Source organism: Artemia franciscana, chromosome 5 (assembly GCF_032884065.1).
Source record: "Artemia franciscana chromosome 5, ASM3288406v1, whole genome shotgun sequence".
Lineage (NCBI taxonomy): Eukaryota > Metazoa > Arthropoda > Branchiopoda > Anostraca > Artemiidae > Artemia > Artemia franciscana.
The window spans coordinates 26,783,817-26,807,997 of record NC_088867.1 but is presented as its reverse complement, the minus strand read 5'-3'; the positions used below and the strand labels follow the sequence as shown (position 1 = coordinate 26,807,997).

At 33.9% G+C, this 24,181-nt stretch overlaps 2 protein-coding genes across 3 annotated transcripts in view; one reads left to right on the top strand and one right to left on the bottom strand.

Annotated features, from left to right (window-relative positions):
* LOC136027189 (putative N-acetylated-alpha-linked acidic dipeptidase) overlaps window positions 1–18,348 on the top strand; it is a 25,169-nt gene extending 6,821 nt beyond the window's left edge. The window contains exons 2-4 of one of the 2 annotated variants that reach the window (XM_065704203.1): window positions 12,387–12,488; window positions 13,374–13,588; window positions 15,617–18,348. In XM_065704203.1, the coding sequence (XP_065560275.1) occupies window positions 12,387–12,488; window positions 13,374–13,588; window positions 15,617–16,414 (1,115 nt within the window). In that variant the 3' untranslated portion in view covers window positions 16,415–18,348. Of the gene's footprint in view, window positions 1–11,280; window positions 12,489–13,373; window positions 13,589–15,616 lie in introns of those variants that run through there. The other variant, XM_065704202.1, reaches the window with a different exon arrangement.
* LOC136027188 (tRNA N6-adenosine threonylcarbamoyltransferase, mitochondrial-like) overlaps window positions 1–24,181 on the bottom strand; it is a 373,253-nt gene that overhangs the window by 319,453 nt on the left and 29,619 nt on the right. The window lies entirely within an intron of this gene.

The window sequence follows — 24,181 nt, the reverse complement described above, 5'->3', positions numbered from 1 at the left end:
TTTTAACTACGTAAAACTTGCGAATATACAACATTCTTTGCTGTCCCATTGTCTGTGCATATAAATAGATTGTTAGGTTTACCGACTCTTGAACTTGCAACATATAATGGTCCATGGGAAAACAATCCGTATTCAGATCTATACCTCATGATTCTAATGATTGCCCTTGAGCTTTGTTGATGGTGATTGCTAATCGACCACTCCCTGAGTCGCCATCGTCCTTTATATATCCCCCTGTGCACCCCGGCGTCCCCTTTGTAGTTATGTCCCTGTGTCCCGGTCGTCATTTATATTCCCTGTGTCCCGGTCGTCATTTGTGTCCCGGTGTTCCAGTCTGTGATTTCTCTTTGAGTGTCCCGGGCGTCATTTATATTCCTTGTGTCCCGGTGTCCCGGTCGTCATTTATATCCCCCTGTGCCCCCCGGCGTCCCCATTGTAGTTGTGTCCCTGTGTCCCGGTCGTCATTTATATTCCCTGTGTCCCGGTCGTCATTTGTATCCCGGTGTCCCGGTCTGTATATACATTCGTTTTTTTAGTTTTGTTTTTCTCCTTTATTTTTTTCCTTTTTTCTTATTTTTCTTTTTTAGTTTATTTAGATTTTTAGATTTTTTAGTTTTTTTATTAGTTTTTAGTTTTTTTGTAGTTTTTACCATTTTTTAGTTTTTTTTTTTTTACTTATGTCCTGGTCGTCATTTATACTCCCTGTGTCCCGGTCGTCATTTGTGTCTCGGTGCTTTGTTGATTGCTAATTTATATTATATTTATATTTATATTTTTTATATTTATTAATATTTTTTTAGTTTTCTTTTTCTCTTATTTTTCAGTTTTTTCCTTTTTTTTAGTTTTTTCTTTTTTAGTTTTTAGTTTTTTTTTGTTTTTTACCTTTTTTTAGTTTTTTTTAGTTTTTTAGCTTTTTTAGTTTTTTTATTAGTTTTTAGTTTTTTTTTTAGTTTTTGCCTTTTTTTTAGTTTTTTCAGTTTTTTTTAGTTTTTAGTTTTTTATCTTTTTTTTTAGTTTTTTTTTAGTTTTTTAGCTTTTTTAGTTTTTTTTCTTTTTAGTTTTTTTTGTAGTTTTTACCTTTTTTAGTTTTTTTTTCTTCTTTTGTATTAGTGTGAAATAATTCAGACGTCATATGCGGACAAACACGACGTCACTCGACAGACAGACAGACAGACATAACCCACAAACAACTTATTTTTATATATATTTATTCATATTTTTTTAGTTTTCTTTTTCTCTTTTATTTTTCAGTTTTTTCCTATTTTTTAGTTTTTTTCTTTTTTAGTTTTTAGTTTTTTTTTTAGTTTTTTACCTTTTTTTAGTTTTTTTTAGTTTTTTACCTTTTTTTAGTTTTTTTTAGTTTTTTTTAGTTTTTTTAGTTTTTTAGCTTTTTTAGTTTTTTTATTAGTTTTTATTTTTTTTGTAGTTTTTGCCTTTTTTTATTTTTTTCAGTTTTTTTTTAGTTATTAGATTTTTACCTTTTTTCCCTGAGTCGCCATCGTCATTTATATATCCCCCTGTGCACCCCGGCGTCCCCTTTGTAGTTATGTCCCTGTGTCCCGGTCGTCATTTATATTCCCTATGTCCCGGTCGTCATTTGTGTCCCGGTGTCCCAGTCTGTAATTTCTCTTTGAGTGTCCCGGTCGTCATTTATATTCCTTGTGCCCCGGTCGTCATTTGTGTCCCGGTGTCCCGGTCTGTATATACATTCGTTTTGAATTGGTCTTTTTTTAGTTTTTAGTTTTTTAACCTTTTTTTAGTTTTTAGTTATACCTCATGATTCTAATGATTGCCCTTGCGCTTTGTTGATGGTGATTGCTAATCGAACATTCCCTGTGTACCCGTCGTCATTTATATATCCCCCTGTGCCCCCCGGCGTCCCCGTTGTAGTTGTGTCCCTGTGTCCCGGTCGTCATTGTATTCCCTGTGTCCCGGTCGTCATTTGTGTCCCGATGTCCCGGTCTGTATATACATTCGTTTTGAATTGGTATATGATGAAATAAATTTTTGTGTTTTTCCCCTTTTTTTCTTTTTAGTTTTTTTTATTTTTATTTTTTTTAGTTTTGTTTTTCTCCTTTATTTTTCAGTTTTTTTCCTTTAATTATTTTTTTTCCTTTTTTTAGTTTTTTTAGTTTTTTAGCTTTTTTAGTTTTTTTACTGGTTTTTTAGTTGTTTTTTTTTCTTTTTAGTTTTTTTTGTAGTTTTTACCTTTTTTTTTAGTTTTTTTAGTTTTTTTTTTTACTTTTGTCCTGGTCGTCATTTATATTCCCTGTGTCCCGGTCGTCATTTGTGTCCCGATGCTTTGTTGATGGTGATTGCTAATCGAACATTCCTTGTGTCCCGGTCGCTTTCTCTTTGAGTGTCCCGGTCGTCATTTATATTCCCTATGTCCCGGTGTCCCGGTCGTCATTTGTGTCCCGATGTCCCGGTCTGTAATTTCGTCAGTCGACAAACATGACGTCAGTCGACACACAGACATGACGTCACTCGACACACAGACAACTTATCTACATATATATATAAAATAGGCTCTAGGTCCGAGAGGTTCCAGGTTCGAACCATGGCTTTAGCAAAAATAAAGGAGAAAAAGAAAACTAAAAAAAGGAAAATAAAAATAAAAAAAAATAAAAAAGGTAAATGTATTCAAGCCGAAGTAGCTGAGTTGGTAAAGCGTTATGTTCCAGGTTCTAGGTCAGAGAGGTTCCAGGTTCGAACCTTGGCTTTAGCATTAATACAAAAGAAGAAAAAAATTAAAAATGTAAAAACTACAAAGAAAACTAAAAAGATAATACTAAAAAAACTAAAAAAGCTAGAAAAACTAAAAAAACTAAAAAAGGTAAAAAACTAAAAACTAAAAAAGAAAAAAAGCTAAAAAAAACTAAAAAAAGGTAAAAACTCCAAAAAAACAAAAAAAGAAAAAAAACAAAAACTAATAAAAAAAAAACTAAAAAAAAACTGAAAAAGAAAAAAAACTAAAAAAAGGAAAAAAACTAAAAAATAAAGGAGAAAAAGAAAACTAAAAACCGGAACACAGGGAATATAAATGACGACCGGGACACTCAAAGAGAATTTACAGACTGGGATACTGGGACACAAATAACGACCGGGAGATATAAATGACGACTGGGACACTCAAAGATAAATTACAGACCGGGACACCGGGACACAAATGACGACCGGGACACAGGGAATATAAATGACGACTGGGACGCTCAAAGAGAAATTACAGACTAGGACACTGGGACACAAATGACGACCGGGATACTGGGAATATAAATGACGACCGGGACACAGGGACACAACTACAAGGGGGATGCCAGGGGCACAGGGGGATATATAAATGACGAAGGGGACACAGGGAATGTTCGATTAGCAATCACCATCAACAAAGCTCAAGGGCAATCATTAGAACAATCAGGTATAGATCTGAATACGGATTGTTTTTCCCATGGACAATTTTATGTTGCATGTTCAAGAGTCGGTAAACCTGACAATCTATTTATATGCACAGACAATGGGACATCGAAGAACGTTGTATATTCGCAAGTTTTACGTAGTTAAAAAACATATATATACTAGCTGTTGGGGTGGCGCTTCGCCCCCCCCCCCCAACGCCCCCCCCCCCCCCGCGCGCGTAAGTCGTTACGCGCCATATTAGTTACGCGCCATTGTAGTTGTGTCCCTATGTCCCACCTGTGAATCTATATATATAAAAATAAGTTGTCTGTCTGTGGATGGATGGATCAGGTGACGTCACCTGAAAAAACTGGATCAGGTGACGTCAAAACTGAAAAAACTAAAAAAAGGCAAAAACTACAAAAAAAAAACTAAAAACTAATAAAAAAAATAAAAAAGCTAAAAAACTAAAAAAACTAAAAAAAAGGCAAAAACTACAAAAAACTAAAAAACTAATAAAAAAGCTAAAAAACTAAAAAAACTAAAAAAAGGCAAAAACTACAAAAAAAAACTAAAAACTAATAAAAAAAATAAAAAAGCTAAAAAACTAAAAAAACTAAAAAAACTAAAAAAAGGTAAAAAACTAAAAAAACTAAAAACTAAAAAAAACTAAAAAAAGGAAAAAACTGAAAAATAAGCTAAAATAAAGGTAAAAACCAATAAAAAACTAAAAAAAAAAACTGAAAAAAAACTAAAAAAAGGCAAAAACTACAAAAAAAACTAAAAACTAATAAAAAAAGTAAAAAAGCTAAAAAACTAAAAAAACTAAAAAAACTAAAAAAAGGTAAAAAACTAAAAAAATAAAAAATAAAAAAAAACTAAAAAAAGGAAAAAAACTGAAAAATAAGCTAAAATAAAGGGAAAAAACCAATAAAAAAACTAAAAAAAAAAGGAAAAAACTAAAAAAAATTTTCATCTAAAAAACTAAAAAAAACTAAAAAAGGTAAAAACTAAAAGAACTAAAAAAGAAAAAAATAAATGACGAAACTCAAAGAGAAAGCGACCAGGACAAAAGGAATGTTCGATTAGCAATCAACAAAGCACCGGGACACAGGGAGTATAAATGACGACCAGGACATAAGTAAAAAAAAACTATCTATATATATAAAAATAAGTTGTCTGTGGATCTGTGGATCGTGGATCAGGTGACGTCACCTGAAAAAACTGGATCAGGTGACGTCAAAACTGAAAAAACTAAAAAAAGGCAAAAACTACAAAAAAAACTAAAAACTAATAAAAAAAAATAAAAAAGCTAAAAAACTAAAAAAACTAAAAAAGGCAAAAACTACAAAAAAAACTAAAAACTAATAAAAAAGCTAAAAAAAACTAAAAAACTAAAAAAAGGCAAAAACTACAAAAAAAAAACTAAAAACTAATAAAAAAATAAAAAAAGCTAAAAAACTAAAAAAACTAAAAAAACTAAAAAAAGGTAAAAAACTAAAAAAACTAAAAACTAAAAAAAACTAAAAAAAAGGAAAAAAACTGAAAAATAAGCTAAAATAAAGGTAAAAACCAATAAAAAAACAAAAAAAAATTAAAAAACTAAAAAAAAGGCAAAAAACTACAAAAAAACTAAAAACTAATAAAAAAAAGTAAAAAAGCTAAAAAACTAAAAAACTAAAAAAACTAAAAAAACTGAAAAAAGGTAAAAAACTAAAAAAAAATAAAAAATAAAAAAAAAAACTAAAAAAAAGGAAAAACTGAAAAATAAGCTAACATAAAGGTAAAAACCAATAAAAAAACTAAAAAGAAAAAAAGGAAAAAACTAAAAAAAAATTTATCTAAAAAACTAAAAAAAACTAAAAAAGGTAAAAACTAAAAGAACTAAAAAAGAAAAAAATAAATGACGACACTCAAAGAGAAAGCGACCAGGACAAAAGGAATGTTCGATTAGCAATCAACAAAGCACCGGGACACAGGGAGTATAAATGACGACCAGGACATAAGTAAAAAAAAAATTAACAAAACTAAAAAGAAGGTAAAAACTACAAAAAAACTAAAAAGAAAAAAAAAACTAAAAACTAATAAAAAAACTAAAAAATCTAAAAATCTAAATAAACTAAAAAAGAAAAAAAAAGGAAAAAAATAAAGGAGAAAAACAAAACTAAAAAACGAATGTAATATACAGACCGGTACACCGGGATACAAATGACGACCGGGACACAGGGAATATAAATGACGACCGGGGACACAGGGACACAACTACAACGGGGACACCGGGGGAAACAGGGGGATATAAATGACGACCGGGACAAAAAAACTAAAAAGAAAAAAACTAAAAACTAATAAAAAAACTAAAAAATCTAAAAATCTAAATAAGCTAAAAAAGAAAAAAAAAGGAAAAAAATAAAAGGAGAAAAACAAAACTAAAAAACGAATGTATATACAGACCGGGACACCGGGATACAAATGACGACCGGGACACAGGGAATATAAATGACGACCGGGACACAGGGACACAACTACAACGGGGGACACCGGGGGAAACAGGGGGATGTAAATGACGACCGGGACACCGGGACAGGGAATGGTCGATTAGCAATCACCATCAACAAAGCTCAAGGGCAATCATTAGAATCATGAGGTATAGATCTGAATACAGATTGTTTTCCCATGGACCATTATATGTTGCATGTTCAAGAGGTCGGTAAACCTGACAATCTATTTATATGCAAAGACAATGGGACAGCAAAGAATGTTGTATATTCGCAAGTTTTACGTAGTTAAAAACCATATATATATATATATATATATATAATATATATATATATATATATATATATATATATATATATATATATATATATATATATATATATATCTATCTATATTCACAGGTGGGACACAGGGACACAACTACAATGGCGCGTAACTATTATGGCGCGTAACGACTTACGCGCGCGGGGGGGGCTTGGGGGGGGCACGAAGCGCCCCCACCAACTAGGTGTTGGGGTGGCGCGAAGCGCCACCCCAACAGCTAGTATATATATATATAAATATATATATATATATATATATATATATATTATATATATATAAATATATATATATATATATATATATATATATATATATATATATATATATATATATACTAGCTGTTGGGGTGGCGCTTCGCGCCACCCCAACACCTAGTTGGTGGGGCGCTTCGCGCCCCCCCCAAGCCCCCCCGCGCGCGTAAGTCGTTACGCGCCATATTAGTTATGCGCCATTGTAGTTGTGTCCCTGTGTCCCACCTGTGAATATAGATAGATTTATATATGTGTTTCAAACTACGCAAAAATTGCGAATAAACAACATTCTTGGCTTTCCCATTGTCTGTGCATATGCAAAGCCGTATGTACTAATAATGACGTCATATACAAACGCTCTTTTTACAAACAAACAAACATGCATCCACATAACTCGTTTTTATATAGATAGATACAATACAAATTAACTGCGTAAAACTTGCGAATAAACAACATTCTTCGCTGTCCAATTGTCGCTGCATATAAATACATTGTCAGGTTTACCGACCCTCGAACATGCAACGTACAATTGTCCATGGGAAAAACAATCAGGATTAAGATCTATACCACATTTTTCTAATGATTGACCTTGAGCTTTGTTAATGGTGATTGCAAATACTAATCGAATTGGGAATTGCAATCTTTTAAATTGAAAAAGCAGATCCGTTGGAATCATGGGAATACGAGGAATAAGAACAGCCTCACCCTCATAAGGCCCTGTCAAGATTGTGGCCTCTATTAGGTTTTCCATTGTTTTTTTTTACGGCAAGTCGCGTGCCATTGCAAAGCTTTGGTGGGTTGATATTTCTCAAAAGTATTATTGGTACGCCTATTTTTAGTTGTAGCACGTATGGTGGAAACCCTGAAGGATCTATGGAATTTAAAAATTCAGATGGATAATTAACCGCTTCATTTGGTTCCAAAACTGTGTCGACTGACTTGTAAAGGACTGCCTGGTCTCGAATCTTGTTCAAAACAATATTATTGATTTCGTGGACGTCTATATTTTTGGGTGCGAGAATCGCTCTTTCACTTAGCCATTTATTATTTTTATAATTTTTTAGAATATTCGGAAATACTTTTTCAATCAATTCATTTTTGGACGTCACTAAATTACAGAAATCAGCAGGTAGTTGTATACGTCCTGAAATTGAGTCTACTGTTTGACCAGAGTCATCGTTTTGCAATCGGACACGCATATTTGTAGTTAATTTTAATATTTTTACGTGTGCCTATAAATTAGAATTTTTTAGGCAAGCATTCATTTCGTCTGCAGGAGTTAAACTACGTAAAAATTGCGAATATACAACATTCTTGGCTTTCCCATTGTCTCTGCATATACAAAGCCGTATGTACTAATAATGACATCATATGCAAACGCTCTTTTTACAAACAAACAAACATGCATACATACAACTCGTTTTTATATAGATAGATAGATAGATGGATAGATAAAATACAAATTAACTGCGTAAAACTTGCGAATATACAACATTCTTCGCTGTCCAATTGTCGCTGCATATAAATAGATTGTCAGGTTTTCCGACCCTCGAACATGCAACGTACAATTGTCAATGGGAAAAACAATCAGTATTAAGATCTATACCACATTTTTCTAATGATTGACCTTGAGGTTTGTTAATGGTGATTGCAAATGCTAATCGAATTGGGAATTGCAATCTTTTAAATTGAAAATGCAGATCCGTTGGAATCTTGGGAATGCGAGGAATAAGAACAGCCTCACCCTCAAAAGGCCCTGTCAAGATTGTGGCCTCTATTAGGTTTTCCATTGTTTTTTTTACGGCAGGTCGAGTGCCATAGCAAAGCTTTGGTGGGTTTATATTTCTTAAAAGTATTATTGGTAGGCCTATTTTTAGTTGTAGCACGTGTGGTGGAAACCCTGAGAATAATATCTCGAGGTAAAAACTGATCACCGACCATAACGATGGCCACTTCGTCGATAGTTGGAGCATTGTATCTACGCACATGTTGGCCAGGAGGCGTTTTGTCAGCGGAAATCACAATTTTATGCGTATAAGTAGGCATCAAATCGATGGCTGTTTTGAACAGACGCACTAAATTATTATTTTCGTGGAAAAGATGTTGTAATTGGGAAACGATTGTCCTTTCAATGTTGGGAGAAATTTCGCAACGTGCATTCAATTCAGAATTTCTATCACTGATGAAGTACAATTGTAAAAATTTATGATTCTCGCCTGAGAATGGTAGAAGAGACCCTGCTCTATGATAAATTTGCCCTTTTACTTTGAAAGTAGACATAAATTGATCTGGATTTTCAATTTGGGCTCCAAACGACGTCATTTGGAAACATGAGTTGTATTTTCTGATTCATTTATATTCCTTATGTCCCGGTGTCCCGGTCGTCATTTATATCCCCCTGTTTTATATCCCGCTTATTTTTCAGTTTTTTCCTTTTTTTATTTTTTTTTTACTTTTTTAGTTCTTTTAGTTTTTACGTTTTTTAGTTTTTTTTAGTTTTTTAGATGAATTTTTTTTAGTTTTTTACCTTTTTTTCTTTTTAGTTTTTATTGGTTTTTACCTTTTTTTAGCTTTTTATCTTTTTTATTTTTTTTTATTTTTATTTTTAATTTTATTAGTATTCTTTTTCTCTTCTATTTTTCATTTTTCCTTTTTTTTAGTTTTTAGTTTTTTAAGTTTTTTCCTTTTTTTAGTTTCTTTAGTTTTTCGGCTTTTTTATTTTTTTTATTAGTTTTTAGTTTTTTTTGTAGTTTTTGCCTTTTTTTAGTTTTTTCAGTTTTTTTTTAGTTTTTAGTTTTTTACCTTTCTTAGCCTAACCAGGATTTGAACCTGGGACCTTCATTCTCCGTTCTGACACCCTCTCTCACCGAGTGACTACTCCAACATGTTCATTTTGGTGTTTTAAATGGTATATTATTAACCAAATTAATGTGTTTTACAATATACTAAGCATCGTCATAACAAAAATGACGGCAACTAATTTCATGACGTCAGCCGAAACATGACGTCACCTGATCCACAGATCCACAGACCCACAGACAGACAGACAACTTATTTTTATATATATAGATATATGATATTCTTAAATACCTGTGTCCTGGTCGTCATTTATATTGCTTGTGTCCCGGTCGTCATTTGTGTCCCGGTATCCCAGTCTGTAATTTCTCCTTGAGTGTCCCGGTCGTTATTTATATTCCCTCTGTCCCGGTCGTCATTTGTGTCCTGGTCTGTAATTTCTCTTTGAGTGTTTTTCTTTTTAGTTTTTTACATTTTTCTTTTTTCAGTTTTCTTTTTCTTCTTTATTTTTCAGCTTCACTATGAAATACATATCGCCGAACCTTTGTTTTTTTAACTAAAATCTGGTAGGCATTGATGACCTTATCCAAGTCAAAATCCCGAACCCAATCATCATCGCTATCATTTTCAGTTTTGATATGTTTTGACTCTCGCTGTCCAGGTGGATCTTCATCTAACTGCGCGGTTTTGCGTTCTTTAGCCTCAAGCCTGTTTCCTTGCTGTTCTTTTGATTCCTCGGCACGCTTTCTTTTCTGACTTTCTCTATCAGCAGCAAGTTTTTTGGCATAGACTCTTTGAGCATCAGTTATGCTAATCAAATTGGGAATTGCGAAGCGCCACCCAACAGCTAGTTTTTATATATATAGATAACCATATATGACGTAATAAGTGAATGTAATGTTCATACACACTTATCTTTCGACAAGATAATAATATAAGGAATACAAACTTAAAAGAATCAATTTTTTACGAAAAAATTCTTAAGAGAAAAAGGCGGGGTACTAGACAAGGCAAAATTACAGTCTCCGCTCTTGCACCGTATATTGAAGAAATACTCCAAATAAGGTGTATGATTTTACGATTTCTCGGGTTTTAGATGTTTTTTCCTTCCTACCTGCTTACCCACGAAGACAACGTTAGCATACTGTAGGTCATAATAGCCTTCAGAGAAAAACAACACAGAATAGCATAAGAATATCCTAAAGTTATTAGAGTTAATCTGATTGCTGTTCTACTTCTAACGGCAATTAAAATAACCGACCCTCCAAAAATCTGCTGTAAACTCTAGAACAAAGCCAAAGGTGGTATAAGAAAGAAATTCAAAGAACCTTTCTAAAATGCATACTTTATGATTAGGGGAAAATAATGAATGAACAGGAAGTTCTTTGCAAATTCAGGGTGAGGGGTCAGCTTATTTGTTCAAATTGCCTCTATTATTGGACGAAGCTTTAGCCGTAAGAGAGGAAAAAACTTCCCGTCCTATTATTTCTTTGTGACAGGCATTACACAATAGGGATATCAATAAATAATGTCTAATACCCGAGCCACATTATAGTCACAATTAGGGATAAAATCCAATCCATGCAGGACTAAGGCGCCAATTATAAATCCCGTTCATAATTTCTCAAGTAGAACGCTGTTCACAATTCAAACGTAAACTTTATGATGAACAGATCAGTGAAGATTTAAAGTATGTTTTCTTTAATCAGAAAAATAAAACATGGCACCTTGAAACAGCGGATTTTAACTGTATAATGAGCCTGGCAGAAGATACAAAGACATAATTAGCAGACGGCACTTCTGAACCATTTATTGTTGATATAATCTTTTCAAACCAATGTCTTGCCATTTATTTTTCAACTTCTAAAGTACGAGTGTGACGTTAAACTCAAGGCAAACCAGAATGATTTATAAATCTTCTTGTTTGTTGTTGCTTTTCTTTACTAGCACATGTGAACATGGTATGGCTCTGGCATAACCCTTTAGCCTACACGTGCATATTATGTCTTTTTAGAATTAGGAAGATTCCAGGGTTCAAAACCTTCATGCTCCGATGAACCCAGAAAAGACCCGATGGCCTAAATATTGAGATTTTCTGTTACCCTAAGTGAACTTGCAAAAAGCACACCAAAAATACTTTTCAGACGGTTTCTTCACTTTAGTTAAAAGAAGCTACACTCACATTCCAACAGCCATCATATATAACATCATAAAACCTCTAATTATAGGAGCAGACAAGGATCCTTTATCGTTTGTCACCTCTAAACAATCACACTTTACTACAAACTTTAAGATACTAATTATTAGCGCTTTTTCCAAGATTCTGATCTTATGGCATGGACTTAATAATGCTTCACTAAAATTTAGGGGTGATTTTCCCATAAAATGTTAGAAATGGAGAGACATGAGAGAAATTACGATGTCGGAAAGGGTACTTTCGTCGAAACAATGGATAAGAGGCATATTCCAGAAATAATTAAGAGCTACAATTTGTTTCTCACCATTTTTTTTTTTAGTGAGATACTTACCGATTTGTTTCTTACAGAAAAGAAGTAATGAAATGCAGATTATCACTTTATTCATTCCTGAAAGTCTCACCAATTTTGCATTTATTAAAGTTATAAAGAAGAAAACACTTAAAGTGCATTTTGTTTTCAGTAAATCACAAATGATGTCCTGGTCTTGGTGTAAAAAATGAGCAAATTGCACAATTTATAACCCTTGCCCCAGGAGCTGTGATGGCTCAAATTTATAATCATTGCCCCAGGGGCTGTGATGGCTCAAGTCATTTCTGTGAGGCATAATTATGGGATATTTCGACTATTTTGAACAAAATAGCAATCTCTAATAGCTCCTTCCGAACGAAGTAACCTGATGAAAAAAAAAAGTACATAAAGCTCACTTAGCTATTTACTTAGGTCACGCTATTGTACTGCCTATAGAATTGGTCGTGAATGTGGGAAGCTTACCGTTAAAAAAAATTCCAACATAACATCTGAATTTCAGCTGCAGGGTGAAGCAGAAAACACCTGTTCATGCTGCAAGTAAGCTCATGGAGCTATTGTCTAGATCTGACAACACACTCTGGATTTTTTTCTTTTCTATTGTTTTTTTCTTTCTTAGGGAATCATAGAGACGCATGGGTGTATGGCTCTGTTGACCCATCTTCTGCAACAGCAACTATGATGGAAGTAGTGCGATCTCTCTGTGAGTTAAAGAAGAAAGGTAAGTCCGTAACGTCATTCATCAAGCTTGTAAACAAAAATGCAGTTTTTTTGTCATAATTGATTCTACTTCAAAAACTTTTTTTTTTTTAATTACAAAAGGCACTAAATGTAGCGGTTTCCTTTAATATGAGCCATTATACAGATCTCTATGATTTTCCAGTGCTCAGCCTGCTGAGAAGAAAATAAAAGCAGAAAGAAACAAAGATGCCACATATGCAGAATATCGTGGTTCCAGCCACTTTTCTTGATTTTCAAGCCAATATAATTGCTTTGTTTTTCAAGCCAAGTGACGGTAAACTTTCTAAATGGGGTTTTCGGACTAGGCGGTTCTCATAATGCACGTCTTGTTTTGGTCTGACTCCATTTTTAGGAGTTATGGGTTATTTTAGTTCTCACTGTGGGGCGTGGTCGTCTCTTACTAGGTTGCTAGCTACCGCTGCGACCCGGATAACACTCTTGATCTTTTGTTTGGCTACTTCAATTATTGCTTCTCGATAATCTTCGCCATTGCGATAACGTTCCTTGATTTTTTGCTTGGCTCTCTTTACTTCTTGATACCCCTGGTCTTTTAAATATATTCACTTTTTTCAGGATCCTATATCTATTTTAAATTTTGATGTGAGAAATATATATTTAAGTGGTTGAAGTATTCCGAAAAATCTAAATAAAAGATCATAATGAAAGATGAAAGATATAATTTCTTCGATCTCACCAAATCCAAGATTGGCTTCTGAAGAACAGCCATTATTGTCATTGATATCAATCAATAATATCTGACTGGATCACTCACACAACCTTAATTCCTAATAGTTGTAAAAGATATATTATTAGCTAATGTTGGTATACCCAAGAATTGTATAAATATCACAGAAAACTCTTAAAGGTTGGCAACCACGACGGACAATCATTTTCGGAAGCTGGGGTTCATCGGAGTTTGGCTATATGGGTACAAACGAATGGATTGAAGAAAATTATCATTCACTTCAGAATAAAGCGGTTGCAATGCTAAATGTCGACATTTCTGTTGTCTATCCATACAATCTTTTTGTTGCTGCAACACCGCTCATGAAAAACGTATTAATCGAAGCAGCAAAACAGGTAAATTTTATTGTATTTACTATTATTTTGATAACATTTTAGAAAGGTGATACAATTCTCAGAGTCTTTGTTCCAGAGCATGAAAATAGCATGACCAACAGCATCTATAGTTCTCATTCAACTACAGGCAATTACTCTTATCTACTGTATAGGGGAAAGTTTTTCAATAGGCTGGAGCAGAAATGATGACAAATGAAAAAAGGTGTTTCTTCAATTTCCCGGATTGAGATATTATCTTCTTATTACAAATTACCCGTGAAATATAGTTAACAGCAACTACACTAAGCAATAGCCTGATATATGAAATCAATAAACCCCATGAAACTTTGAATACCAGCTTTGGGGAAAATCAAACTTTGTTTGTAAAATTAGCAGCTCCATGAACGATCATGATTTGAAAGAAGTAAACATTCCTATATGTGTCAAGTCAAGGGAATTGGGGGGAAACGAGGTCTAAAAGCCCTCCTTTGGTCCTCCAATCATACACTTTGAAAATCCTTATATTAGCTTAATTTCAATACTGTGTATCATCTCCAACATTAACAATTAATGTAGTTATTAAAATGTATTCAGCTGACTATGTGTCTATATTGGTATTCCACAAGCTCATATATCTAAATACCAACTTTGGTAGAAATCAAGAATGATTTGTCAAATATTTACAAAGCGTTGCTCGAACAAAGACGACTATCATACTGCCTCGTATAATTAGCGGTACATCATTTGAGATAATTCCTAAGATTCCATTTCATGAATATGCACCAAATAGGTAAAACATATTTCTATGCCGCGAGATGCATCTGCTTCTACCATAAGCTGCAAACTGCAATGAACGTCAATTTATTCTTGTTGAACATTTCTTAATTTAACTTGGAAACATGTGTAACAGAACGTTCTGCAACGCATTATCGCAAGAAACACTTCTCCATCTTTCCAATTGGTCTAGTCCGTTAAGTAGACCGCTTAAGCTTTACGTTCCCAGTAAAACATACAATTATGCGACAAGCTTACAGCTGTAACTTCCACTGAGAAGATACTAGACTCATGTCATCTGGCCTATATAGTTTTAGATCTATCGATTCACCGAACCAGAGTTATGATATTGCTTAGACCTTTTCTTAGGGATTTATTGAACTGAATTACACACTAGGAAAATTTATCTATTTTCGCATGTTTCAAGGTGTTTTTCAATGTAAGAGAAGACAAAGCAAATTTCAAAACTGTACTAAGGTAGATGGATAAAACTGAGTCTTAGCTATTGAGTGATATCAGAACAGTAGTCTTGCATTGAAATGTTATTACCGTAGGGCTGCAGAAAATAACATACAAAACTTGTCACTGGACACAAACCTTGAGCATGGGGCCCCAGCCAATGGTGGATTTCAAAGAGTATCCGAGCTTTTTTCCATCGATTAGAAAGTCGAAGTCTCAAAAATTGTAATTCAAGGTAGAGCATTTCCAATTTTTTAAGAGGATAGCTCAGACTAATCTAGGGGGTATCCTTTATTCCCCTAGTGCTTCCAGGTGTATTTACTTAGTATTTAAAATATAAAACGATAAACAATACATCTTTCATGTGGACAGATCAATTTACGGCGGATGAGCAAACAGAACTACACATAATTCATCCCAAGTCAACAGTTATTCTAGTAGTTTGATAGCTTTTAGTACATCGGGTATGCATGAACTTTCCATACAGAGAGGCCAATTAGCAACTGCTGGAGAATGTATTCAGGAACGATGAAAATTCATTAAAGTATGCAAATCCGGAAAAAAATCATAAGAGGAAACGTAAAGATCTTTGCGTTTCAGGGTATGAAATACCCTCAAAGGACCCTATCGGCCCTTACGGACGTGCTTAGGACCAATGTTTAAAAAAACATTTTGGAAATATACAAGGAAAATCATGAATTCGTAAAACCAAATAAAGGAGCAAAAATACACTAATTCGGTGATAAATCCAAGATATTGACAGTCGTGCGAATAAGCACATTTAATTTTACTCTTTAAATTTTTATTTCATTCCAGGTACCAGCACCAAATAAAAGCTTGGGCTTTGAGAATTTATACTCGCATTGGAATTTAATGAGGCGATTTACAACATCACTAATTGGCTATGGACTGTCGAGTGTTTCTGACCATTCTGGCTTCTACCAAAAACTTGGGATACCAGCAGCCTATTTTTTATGGATGCCAGATCCTAAAGAATGGCCGCATGTTGACTATCCCTTATACCACAGTACATATGAGACATTTGAAGCAATGAAAAAATTTCTGGATCCTGAATTTTCTTTCCATTTGGCTGTAGCACATCTGTGGGCGCTAGTGACAATAAAACTCTCTGATAGCTTGGTTCTTCCTATGAAGATCGCTGACGAGGCAGATTTTCTGGAAGAAATGTACCTTGAACTTACAGAAGAACACGGAAATTTCTTTCAGGATAACAAAATGTCGACCGTCTACTTAAAAGAAGCAATAAAGGAATTCCAACAAAGAGCAAAACATTTTCAAAGTAAAATAAATGATGTTGACCAGCAACAAGAATTAAAACTCCGTCAAATCAATGACAAAATAATTCAGATAGAAAAAGCATATATTTACAGTGAAGGTCTTCCACATAGGAAACACATGAAGAATGTAATACTTGGGACAAGTGTTCTCGACCAGTATTCTGGTTGGCTATTACCCGGAATTAGAGAACTTATATTTGAACATAAAAGGGAAAAAGATCAGAAGAAACAAGCAGAGATCATAGAAGAAATATGTACACATCTTACTGTAATAGTGGCAGCTATAAACGGGGCAGCTCTGCAGCTAATAGACTAATTAAATTGTTCAAGGATTTACTGAAAAAGAAATGAAACTTTTGGGTTTTACTGGATTGTGATAAACCTAACAATATAATAAAATCTAAATAAAGTGTGAGGTCATATTTTAACAACGAAAAAAAAAACAGACCAAGAACGAAAAACGAGAGCCTTTAAAGCTGGTGAAAAAGATAGGCAAAATGCATATGTTTCAGCAAAGACTTTCTGCCATGTCATCTTCAGTGCAGGAAAAAGATTCAAAATAGTTTCGAAAAACAGGGTACCAACAACTATAAGAAGCAAAAAATAAAACTAAAAACTGTAAAAGAAAAAAAAATAGGCACCAACGCACACGAAGAATTGGAAAGCAAAACTTGAAACTAAAATATTCAACGAAGAAAATGCGAAAAATTAGAAGGGTCACTCCATCACACCGAGAGAAAAACGGCGACTGGATTTTATAGGAACATAAAAATTTAATTTAATCACTCAAATGAAAGTTCAACATTGCTTTAGCTGCGTCTCCTCCCCTGCTGGACTTTGTTTTACTAGTGATCGATTAGCGGTGTCACAAGTCATAGAAGAATTCCTTTACAACTGAATGAGTGAATGTTCATTTTTTAGCCTAATTAAATAGTCATCAGTTAACTTTTTGGTGAAAATGGGGAATCATTAGTTTATGTTTATGATCTGTTGAATCTTTTAGTGTCAAGCTTTTCATTCCTAGTTCTTCTTCTTATCATCAACCATTTTTGTTCTTATCAAGGCTGGGTTTTTTTCTTACATTTAGTGGTTTTTGATATTTTATTATGCTTTCTGCTTGCAATGAAGAAAGTTTAACGGAACTCTTTGTTGAGCAATATGCATTTTCCTTACATTATTCGCTGGATTATGACGAAGACCACACTGCCGAAGACCACATAATACAAATACAGAAGAGAAAATAATGAGGACTTTTTTCCCAAGACCGTGAATGAACAAAACCTATTTGAATATTTCGGCCCTATATCTAAGGGCCGTCATCAGCATAGAAAAATAATAAAAGATAGCACAAAAAATACTTACAATAAAAGTTCTTGGTTAAAAATTCGTTTACCTCTGGTTTCTTGGTTACAAATCCTTACTTCTTAACGAAAAGTTCAACCAAAACTGTGTGATAAAAGCTAACATTTTACAGGCTAAAAAGGTTCATTCATTTCGCTAACTGTATTTATTACAAATTGGAATAATTTCTTATTGCGATGTTTGCCTTCTCCGCAGCTAATCTTGTAATTTTTTTGGGATCAGGCTTGTTTTTATTGGTTCCTATTTTTGTTTTATTTTGAATTAGATTATTTTCTATCATGAATTTTGTGTACATAGGGTTGAGTGTGTACTCACCCATGTCTCTATTTAGCAATGTATTATTATTTAGGTTTCGTTTGATTTCAATTGCCTCGTGGACAGTTTGTTTGATTCCTAGGTCATTGCTAATTGGAATTGTTTCGTCAAATAGAACATAATGGTTCGGATTTCAAAAATACGATTACTTATAGCTGAATCGAAAGATTATGGAGCTATTTTTAGATTTTAATGCTTTATCAATACTTTCTTTTGTGTTGCTATAATCTTGTTCCCAAATTTTGGTGGGTTAGACCAATGTAATAATTACCACAACTACATGGTATTTGATACACCTCTCTTCGACGAGTAATTGGCGTTTTATCCTTACCGGAATTGAAAATATTCAATATACTTAAATTACTTGTGAAGATAACACGTAAATTATTTTTTAAACAAACTTTTTTCAGTTTTGCAGTAATTTTCGGAATATAAGGTAGGTAAAATTCTACAAATACCAAATATAATCGTCTTCATACAATGTCTTTTCCTGTGTATAATGATTTTGATTTTCGAGTTTATACAGATTTATATGTATGGTTTATTTAGCAGTAAACTTTCTGTCTTTTTCTACTATTGATATGTATTAGGAACATCAAATACAAATAAATAGGTCATTTTCAGATCAAATTTGGCTTAGACTGCCGATATTTTTTATGTTGATATATTTTATTACCTACTTTACTAGCACTTAATTTGACAGATTTAACCAAAGGTATTGCCTACGGAGGGAGGGGCATTCCTCTTTCCTCCAAGGTATAGCCTGTCAGTTAAAACTATAAAATTGTGGCGAGAAGTAGTGCAATTTAAACAGATGATTCCGAATTTTTAAGATTTTAACATTACTTTACCAAAACCCTGATCCATGAAAATGGTCAGCCTTTACTGTTACCTTCGGCCTTTACTATTATTCCTACTCTCCAATGATAGAATAAATCAAACACATTAAATACAAGTTATTAGGTAGAGAAGTCTCAGGAAAGACATTGTAAGTTTGCTACCTCCTTCACTTTGAAGTTCCGTTTTACGGCCCTTTAAGATTCAAATCACATCGTCTATTACAAGTTTAAAAAAAAAAGTTCCGTTTTCAGGACGACAAATGTTACATTTTCATCGTTTCCCCCAGATAATTATTTCTCAGCCTTGAAGCAGCTGAGGAGAGGATTAGAAAATTTAGCCCCTATTTCTATGGTAAATATGCCTTAGTATGGCATCTTATATAAAGACATCTTATCCAGCTTGCCTCCAGGATAACAGAAGAATATCGCTATTCGTTTAAAAAAATCAATCTATTCCTTCTAGCTGCTTCAAGTATCATAGATCTTCAGCTTTACGAGTTTCTCTGTGAATTCTTTTCTGTCTTCAAATTTAAATATATGATATATTTTTTTGAAAAACAGGTATAATATTTTAAACAAGACAGTGAAGAAAAACAAAAGAAGTAAACTTTCAATAATGAACAATCCGAAAATTTTTGCTTCACACCCAGAAGCCTTTACCAGCGGTAAAAAAAAAAAAATGAAACAAGAGAAACTAGTCTAAACAAAACATGAAAAAAAAACAAAAAAAAAACAACGATAACAGCACAAACGCCAGAAGAAAAAGACGAAGAGAAAACTCAAATTTAAATAAAAATTCAAAAAACACGTCACAAAGCATAATCATATGTTCCAGAAGAATATGTCTTGTTTATAGGATCAAACAAAGCCAAGATCAAAACATGCATTAATTCAAAAACGTCCAGAAATTAAACAAAAAAAAAAGTTTTTTTAAATGAAAGTAGGGAGCGAGATTAAAACTTAAAACGAAAAGAAATTACTCCGTATATGAAAGGGGCTTTTCCTCCTCAACGCCCCACTCTTTACGCTAAAGTTTTTTACTGCTTTAAAATGTAGAGTTAAGAGAGACTTTACATTCTAGGACCACTGAGTCGATACGATCACCCCTGGAAAAAAAAAAAATAAATAAACACGCATCCGTGATTTGTCTTCTGGCAAAAAATGCGAAATTCTACATTTTTGTAGACAGGGGCTTGATACTCCACAACAGGGTTCTCTGATACGCTGAATCTGATGGTGTGATTTTCGTTAAGATCGTATGACTTTTAGGGGGTGTTTCCCCCTATTTTCTTAACTGAGGCAAATTTTCTCAGGCTCGTAACTTTTGATGGGTACGACTAATCTTGATGAAACAATGTTAAATTTGTACTTGTATACTTGGTTGGTCTCATTCCCCATATATACTACGTATTTTCGACGTATCGCCTTAAATTGGGTATCTTTTTCTCAGACGACCCTGCCTTCCTATGACGAACAAATAAACGCTTAAATGGGGATAAGTCCGTTTATTAAGACAGTGAAAACAGGCACAAAAGTCTAGATACTCTGATCACATATACAGCGATTGTCATCAGTAGAAATACTAAAGTATTAAAATTGAAACTAACGTATTTAGATAAAACAAAATAACTAACTTTCGGGTCATTCACAAAATTGGGTCATTCTCCGAGGATTTCATTAGGTTTTTTTGGAGAGTGCAATGACTTTCATTCAAAGTTCATTCAAAGTCTTGATGTAAATTTATTTCTTTCCTCTTGCCTAAATATAAAACAAATTCCCAATGAAGGTGGCAAATTCTTCTGTGTCTTCTAATTGCAAATAAAAAACTATTTTTAAAAAAACTATTTTTTTTAACTGAAAGTAAAGAGTGTCATTAAAACTTAAAACAAACAGAAATTACTCCATATATGAAAGGAGCTGTTCCCTCCTCAAACAGAGGTGCCATTTGGGCCAAATCTTGGGGTGGGCATGGGGCATTTGACAGAACTTGAGACTTTTATTATGAATCTAACCTACTTTCAAAGTTTACAATGATTAATAGCAAATAGCGTAATTACCCCAAGGGTCGTCAGGTAATTACGCTCTTTGGCTAATAGGCGTGCAGTTAATTCAAATCATTTGAACAGAATGGATTATGTTGGACATAATGGATAATTATGGCCGGAAAAGGGCCCTTTGTGGTGGAAGCTTGGGCCCCCCTGGAAAATCAGGGGTGGGCATTTGCCCACCCCTGACCCCCACAAATGGCGCCTCTGTCCTCAAAGCCCCGCTCTTTACGCCAAAATTTGGCTCTTTCTCTCAACCCTACTTTTTAAAACAGGAGAACACTTGAACGAAAAGAGCAGGGCGTTGAGGAGGGAAGAGCTCCTTTCATATACGGAGTAATTTCTGTTTGTTTTAAGTTGCAATGTCACTCCTTACCTTCAGTTAAAAAAACTAGTTTTTTTTATATTTCTGAACGTTTTTGAATTAATGCATGTTTTGATTTTGGCTCTCCGCACATGAATAATTAAAACGAAATTTGCACATTAATTTATTTTTTGGCTAAATGGCTTTCTCATAGTTTTGACCGGACGATTTAGATAAAAAAAAGGAGCGGGGGAGTAGGCCTAGCTACCCTCCAATTTTTTGGTTACTTAAAAAGGCAACTAGAACTTTTAATTTTACGAACGTATTTATTAATAAAAATATACTTTACTTATGAAATAACTTAAGTAACGAACTTCTAATTTCGTGTGTTTTTATTACGTATGTGAGGGTTTCGCCCTCTCGTCAATACCTCACTCTTTACATTAAAGCTTAAAGTTTGTCCCAATTCCTTAAGAATGAGCCCTGCATCACAAAGGCCGTAGAATAAATAGTTGAAATTAATAAAACTACTTTAGCGTAAAGAGCAAGGTATTAGGAGGAGGTGAACCCCTCACATGCGTAATAATTTCTGTTCGTTTTAAGTTTTAATGCTGCTCCTTACTTTTAGTTGATGAAACTTTTCATATTTATTTTTTTATTGCTCTTTAAAAAAAAATAAAAAATCCAGCGCCGCCTTCATGGAAATTCTCTTCCCCCATTAAAAATTCCTCCATGGAAATTTCCCCCCGCATAGCCCCCTCTCCTCAACCCCCCCAACCAAAAAAAATCCCCCAGAAAGTGTCTGTACACTCCCCAAAAACCGTTACAATGTGTAGACACTGGTCAAAGTTTGTAACTTGTAGTCCCTCCCTCGGGGACTGTGGGGGAGTAAGTCGTTCCCAAAGACATAGTTTTTTGTTTTTTTTTACTATGCTGAATAAAATGGCTATCTCAGAATTTTGATCCCATGATTTTGAGAAAACAATGAGCTTTGGAGGGGACTAAGTGCCCTAATATTTTTTGGTCACTTAAAAAGGACACTAGAACTTTTAATTTCCGTTAGAATAAGCCGTCTCGCGACATTCTAGGATCACTGGGTTGATATGATCACCCCTAGGAAAAAACAACAACAAAAAAATAAAATAAAATAGTTCGTTACCACGAACTGTTTGATTGAAATACTCTCCGAAAAAAAAAATCTAGTGAACAACCCGGAAGTTCATTATTCTGTGAATAACTTTTTTCTTTCTATATTACTAACTACTAGCAAATTCCCCAAATTATTTCACTAACAAATTCTATTTTACATCCTTAGAGGAACCCATAAAGCCATACCTTGTTTCTTTATTTGCTAGGAAAAAAGGTTAAAATCCTACCATTTAATTATAAATTGAACATTTATTTAAAATTGATATTTCATATAGTTACATATTTTGCAGACAGTAATTTATAACTATCAGCTCTAGTAATTGTTATGATGCATAAAGCTTATAATTGAGAAAGAAGTTTACTTATAATATGAAAAAAAAAATTTACATCTAGACTTTGAAAAAACTTCTACATCTAGACTTTGAAATAATTTTCAAAGTCTAGTACATGTTTTATATAAACATGTTAGTTTCAATTTTAGTACAGTAGTATCAGGGGCAACGCTATAGCCTTGCCCATATAGCCTAACGCTATATACGCTATAGCATTGCCTATAGTAAAGGCCATACGGCTCCCATGTTCTGTTTTTTTCCAAGAGGCATTTCATATGGAAAGCGCGTTGGTATAATGCCAACTCTACGTGCAACTTTGGTGGAGATAATGTCGCTACGATGCTTCCACGATAGATTTGAATCAATATGGAAGCCGAGGTACCGCAGTGATTTAACTTGTAAAATAGGCTTTTCACCTAATAGAACTTTACTACTTACATCAACAGAATCACCCACTCTACAGAATGTCAGTAAGAATTTTTCTTTACATTCACACACAGCAAACTTAAACTTGTAAACATCTCTAATCTTTTGAGAGTAATATGAGCTTTTACTATTAAATCATCTGCGGATTTTGCAAATACTGTTAGCAACATATGTATCCTTTAGATAAACGCGCATCTTGTTCACATAAACTGAATAAAGTAAAGGGCCCAGCACAGACATTTTGCTATTTATAATGTTAGATATTGTCGTATGAGTGTCTACACCAGGTAACTACTTTACCCCATGAAATACAAGGCTATCAAGCATGGACTCCTGATCATAATTATCAAGCTTTTTTTCTATTCGACCGATTCTCTCCTCCAAATTTTCAATTTGAAATCTCAGACTAACAAGAGCCTGCTCAATTTTGCAAACTTTGGATTAAACTCGAGCATGATTGAATCATAAACCTGGCTGATTATCAGTTCAGTACCTTCTTTGTTCAATGAATTTGGGTCATTGGGTCATTGGACGGTTAATTCGAAAAAATGAGGTATTTTTAAGTTATGAAGGAGTGATCGAATCTTAATGAAATCTCATATTTAGAAGGATCTTGCAACTCAGATCTTTTATTTTAGATCTGGCTGAATCCAGTTTCATTGGGAGGAGTTGTAGGGGGGACCGGAAATCTTGGAAAACGCTTAGAGTGGAAAGGTCACGATGAAATTTGGTGGGAAGAATAAGCACACATCCAAGATACGTGACTGACATAACTGGACCGGATCCGCACTCTTTGGGAGAGTTGGGGGGGAGGGTAATTCTGAAAAATTAGAAACATGAGGTATTTGTAATTTATGAACTGGTGATCAGATCTTAATGAAACTTGATATTTAGAAGGATCTTGTGCTTCAGCACTCTTATTACGAATCCCGACCAGATCCAGTGACAGTAGGCGGAGTTGGAGGGGGAAACCGAAAATCTTGGAAAATGATTAGAGTGAAGAGATCGGGATGAAACTTGGTGGGTAGAATAAGCAAATATCATAGATACGTGATTGACGTAACCGGACTGGATCCGGTCTCTTTGGGGGAGTTAGGGGGGTCTAGTGCTTTGGCGAGTTCGGTGCTTCTGGACGTGCTAGGACAATAAAGATTGGCAGGCATGTCAGGGACCTGCAAAAACTAACTTGATAAAGTCTTTTCCACCGATTTGACCATCTGGGGGGCTGAAGGGAGAGGAGAAATTTAAAAAATGAGGTATGTTTAACTTACCAGTGGGTGATCAGATCTTAATGAAATTTGATATTTAGAA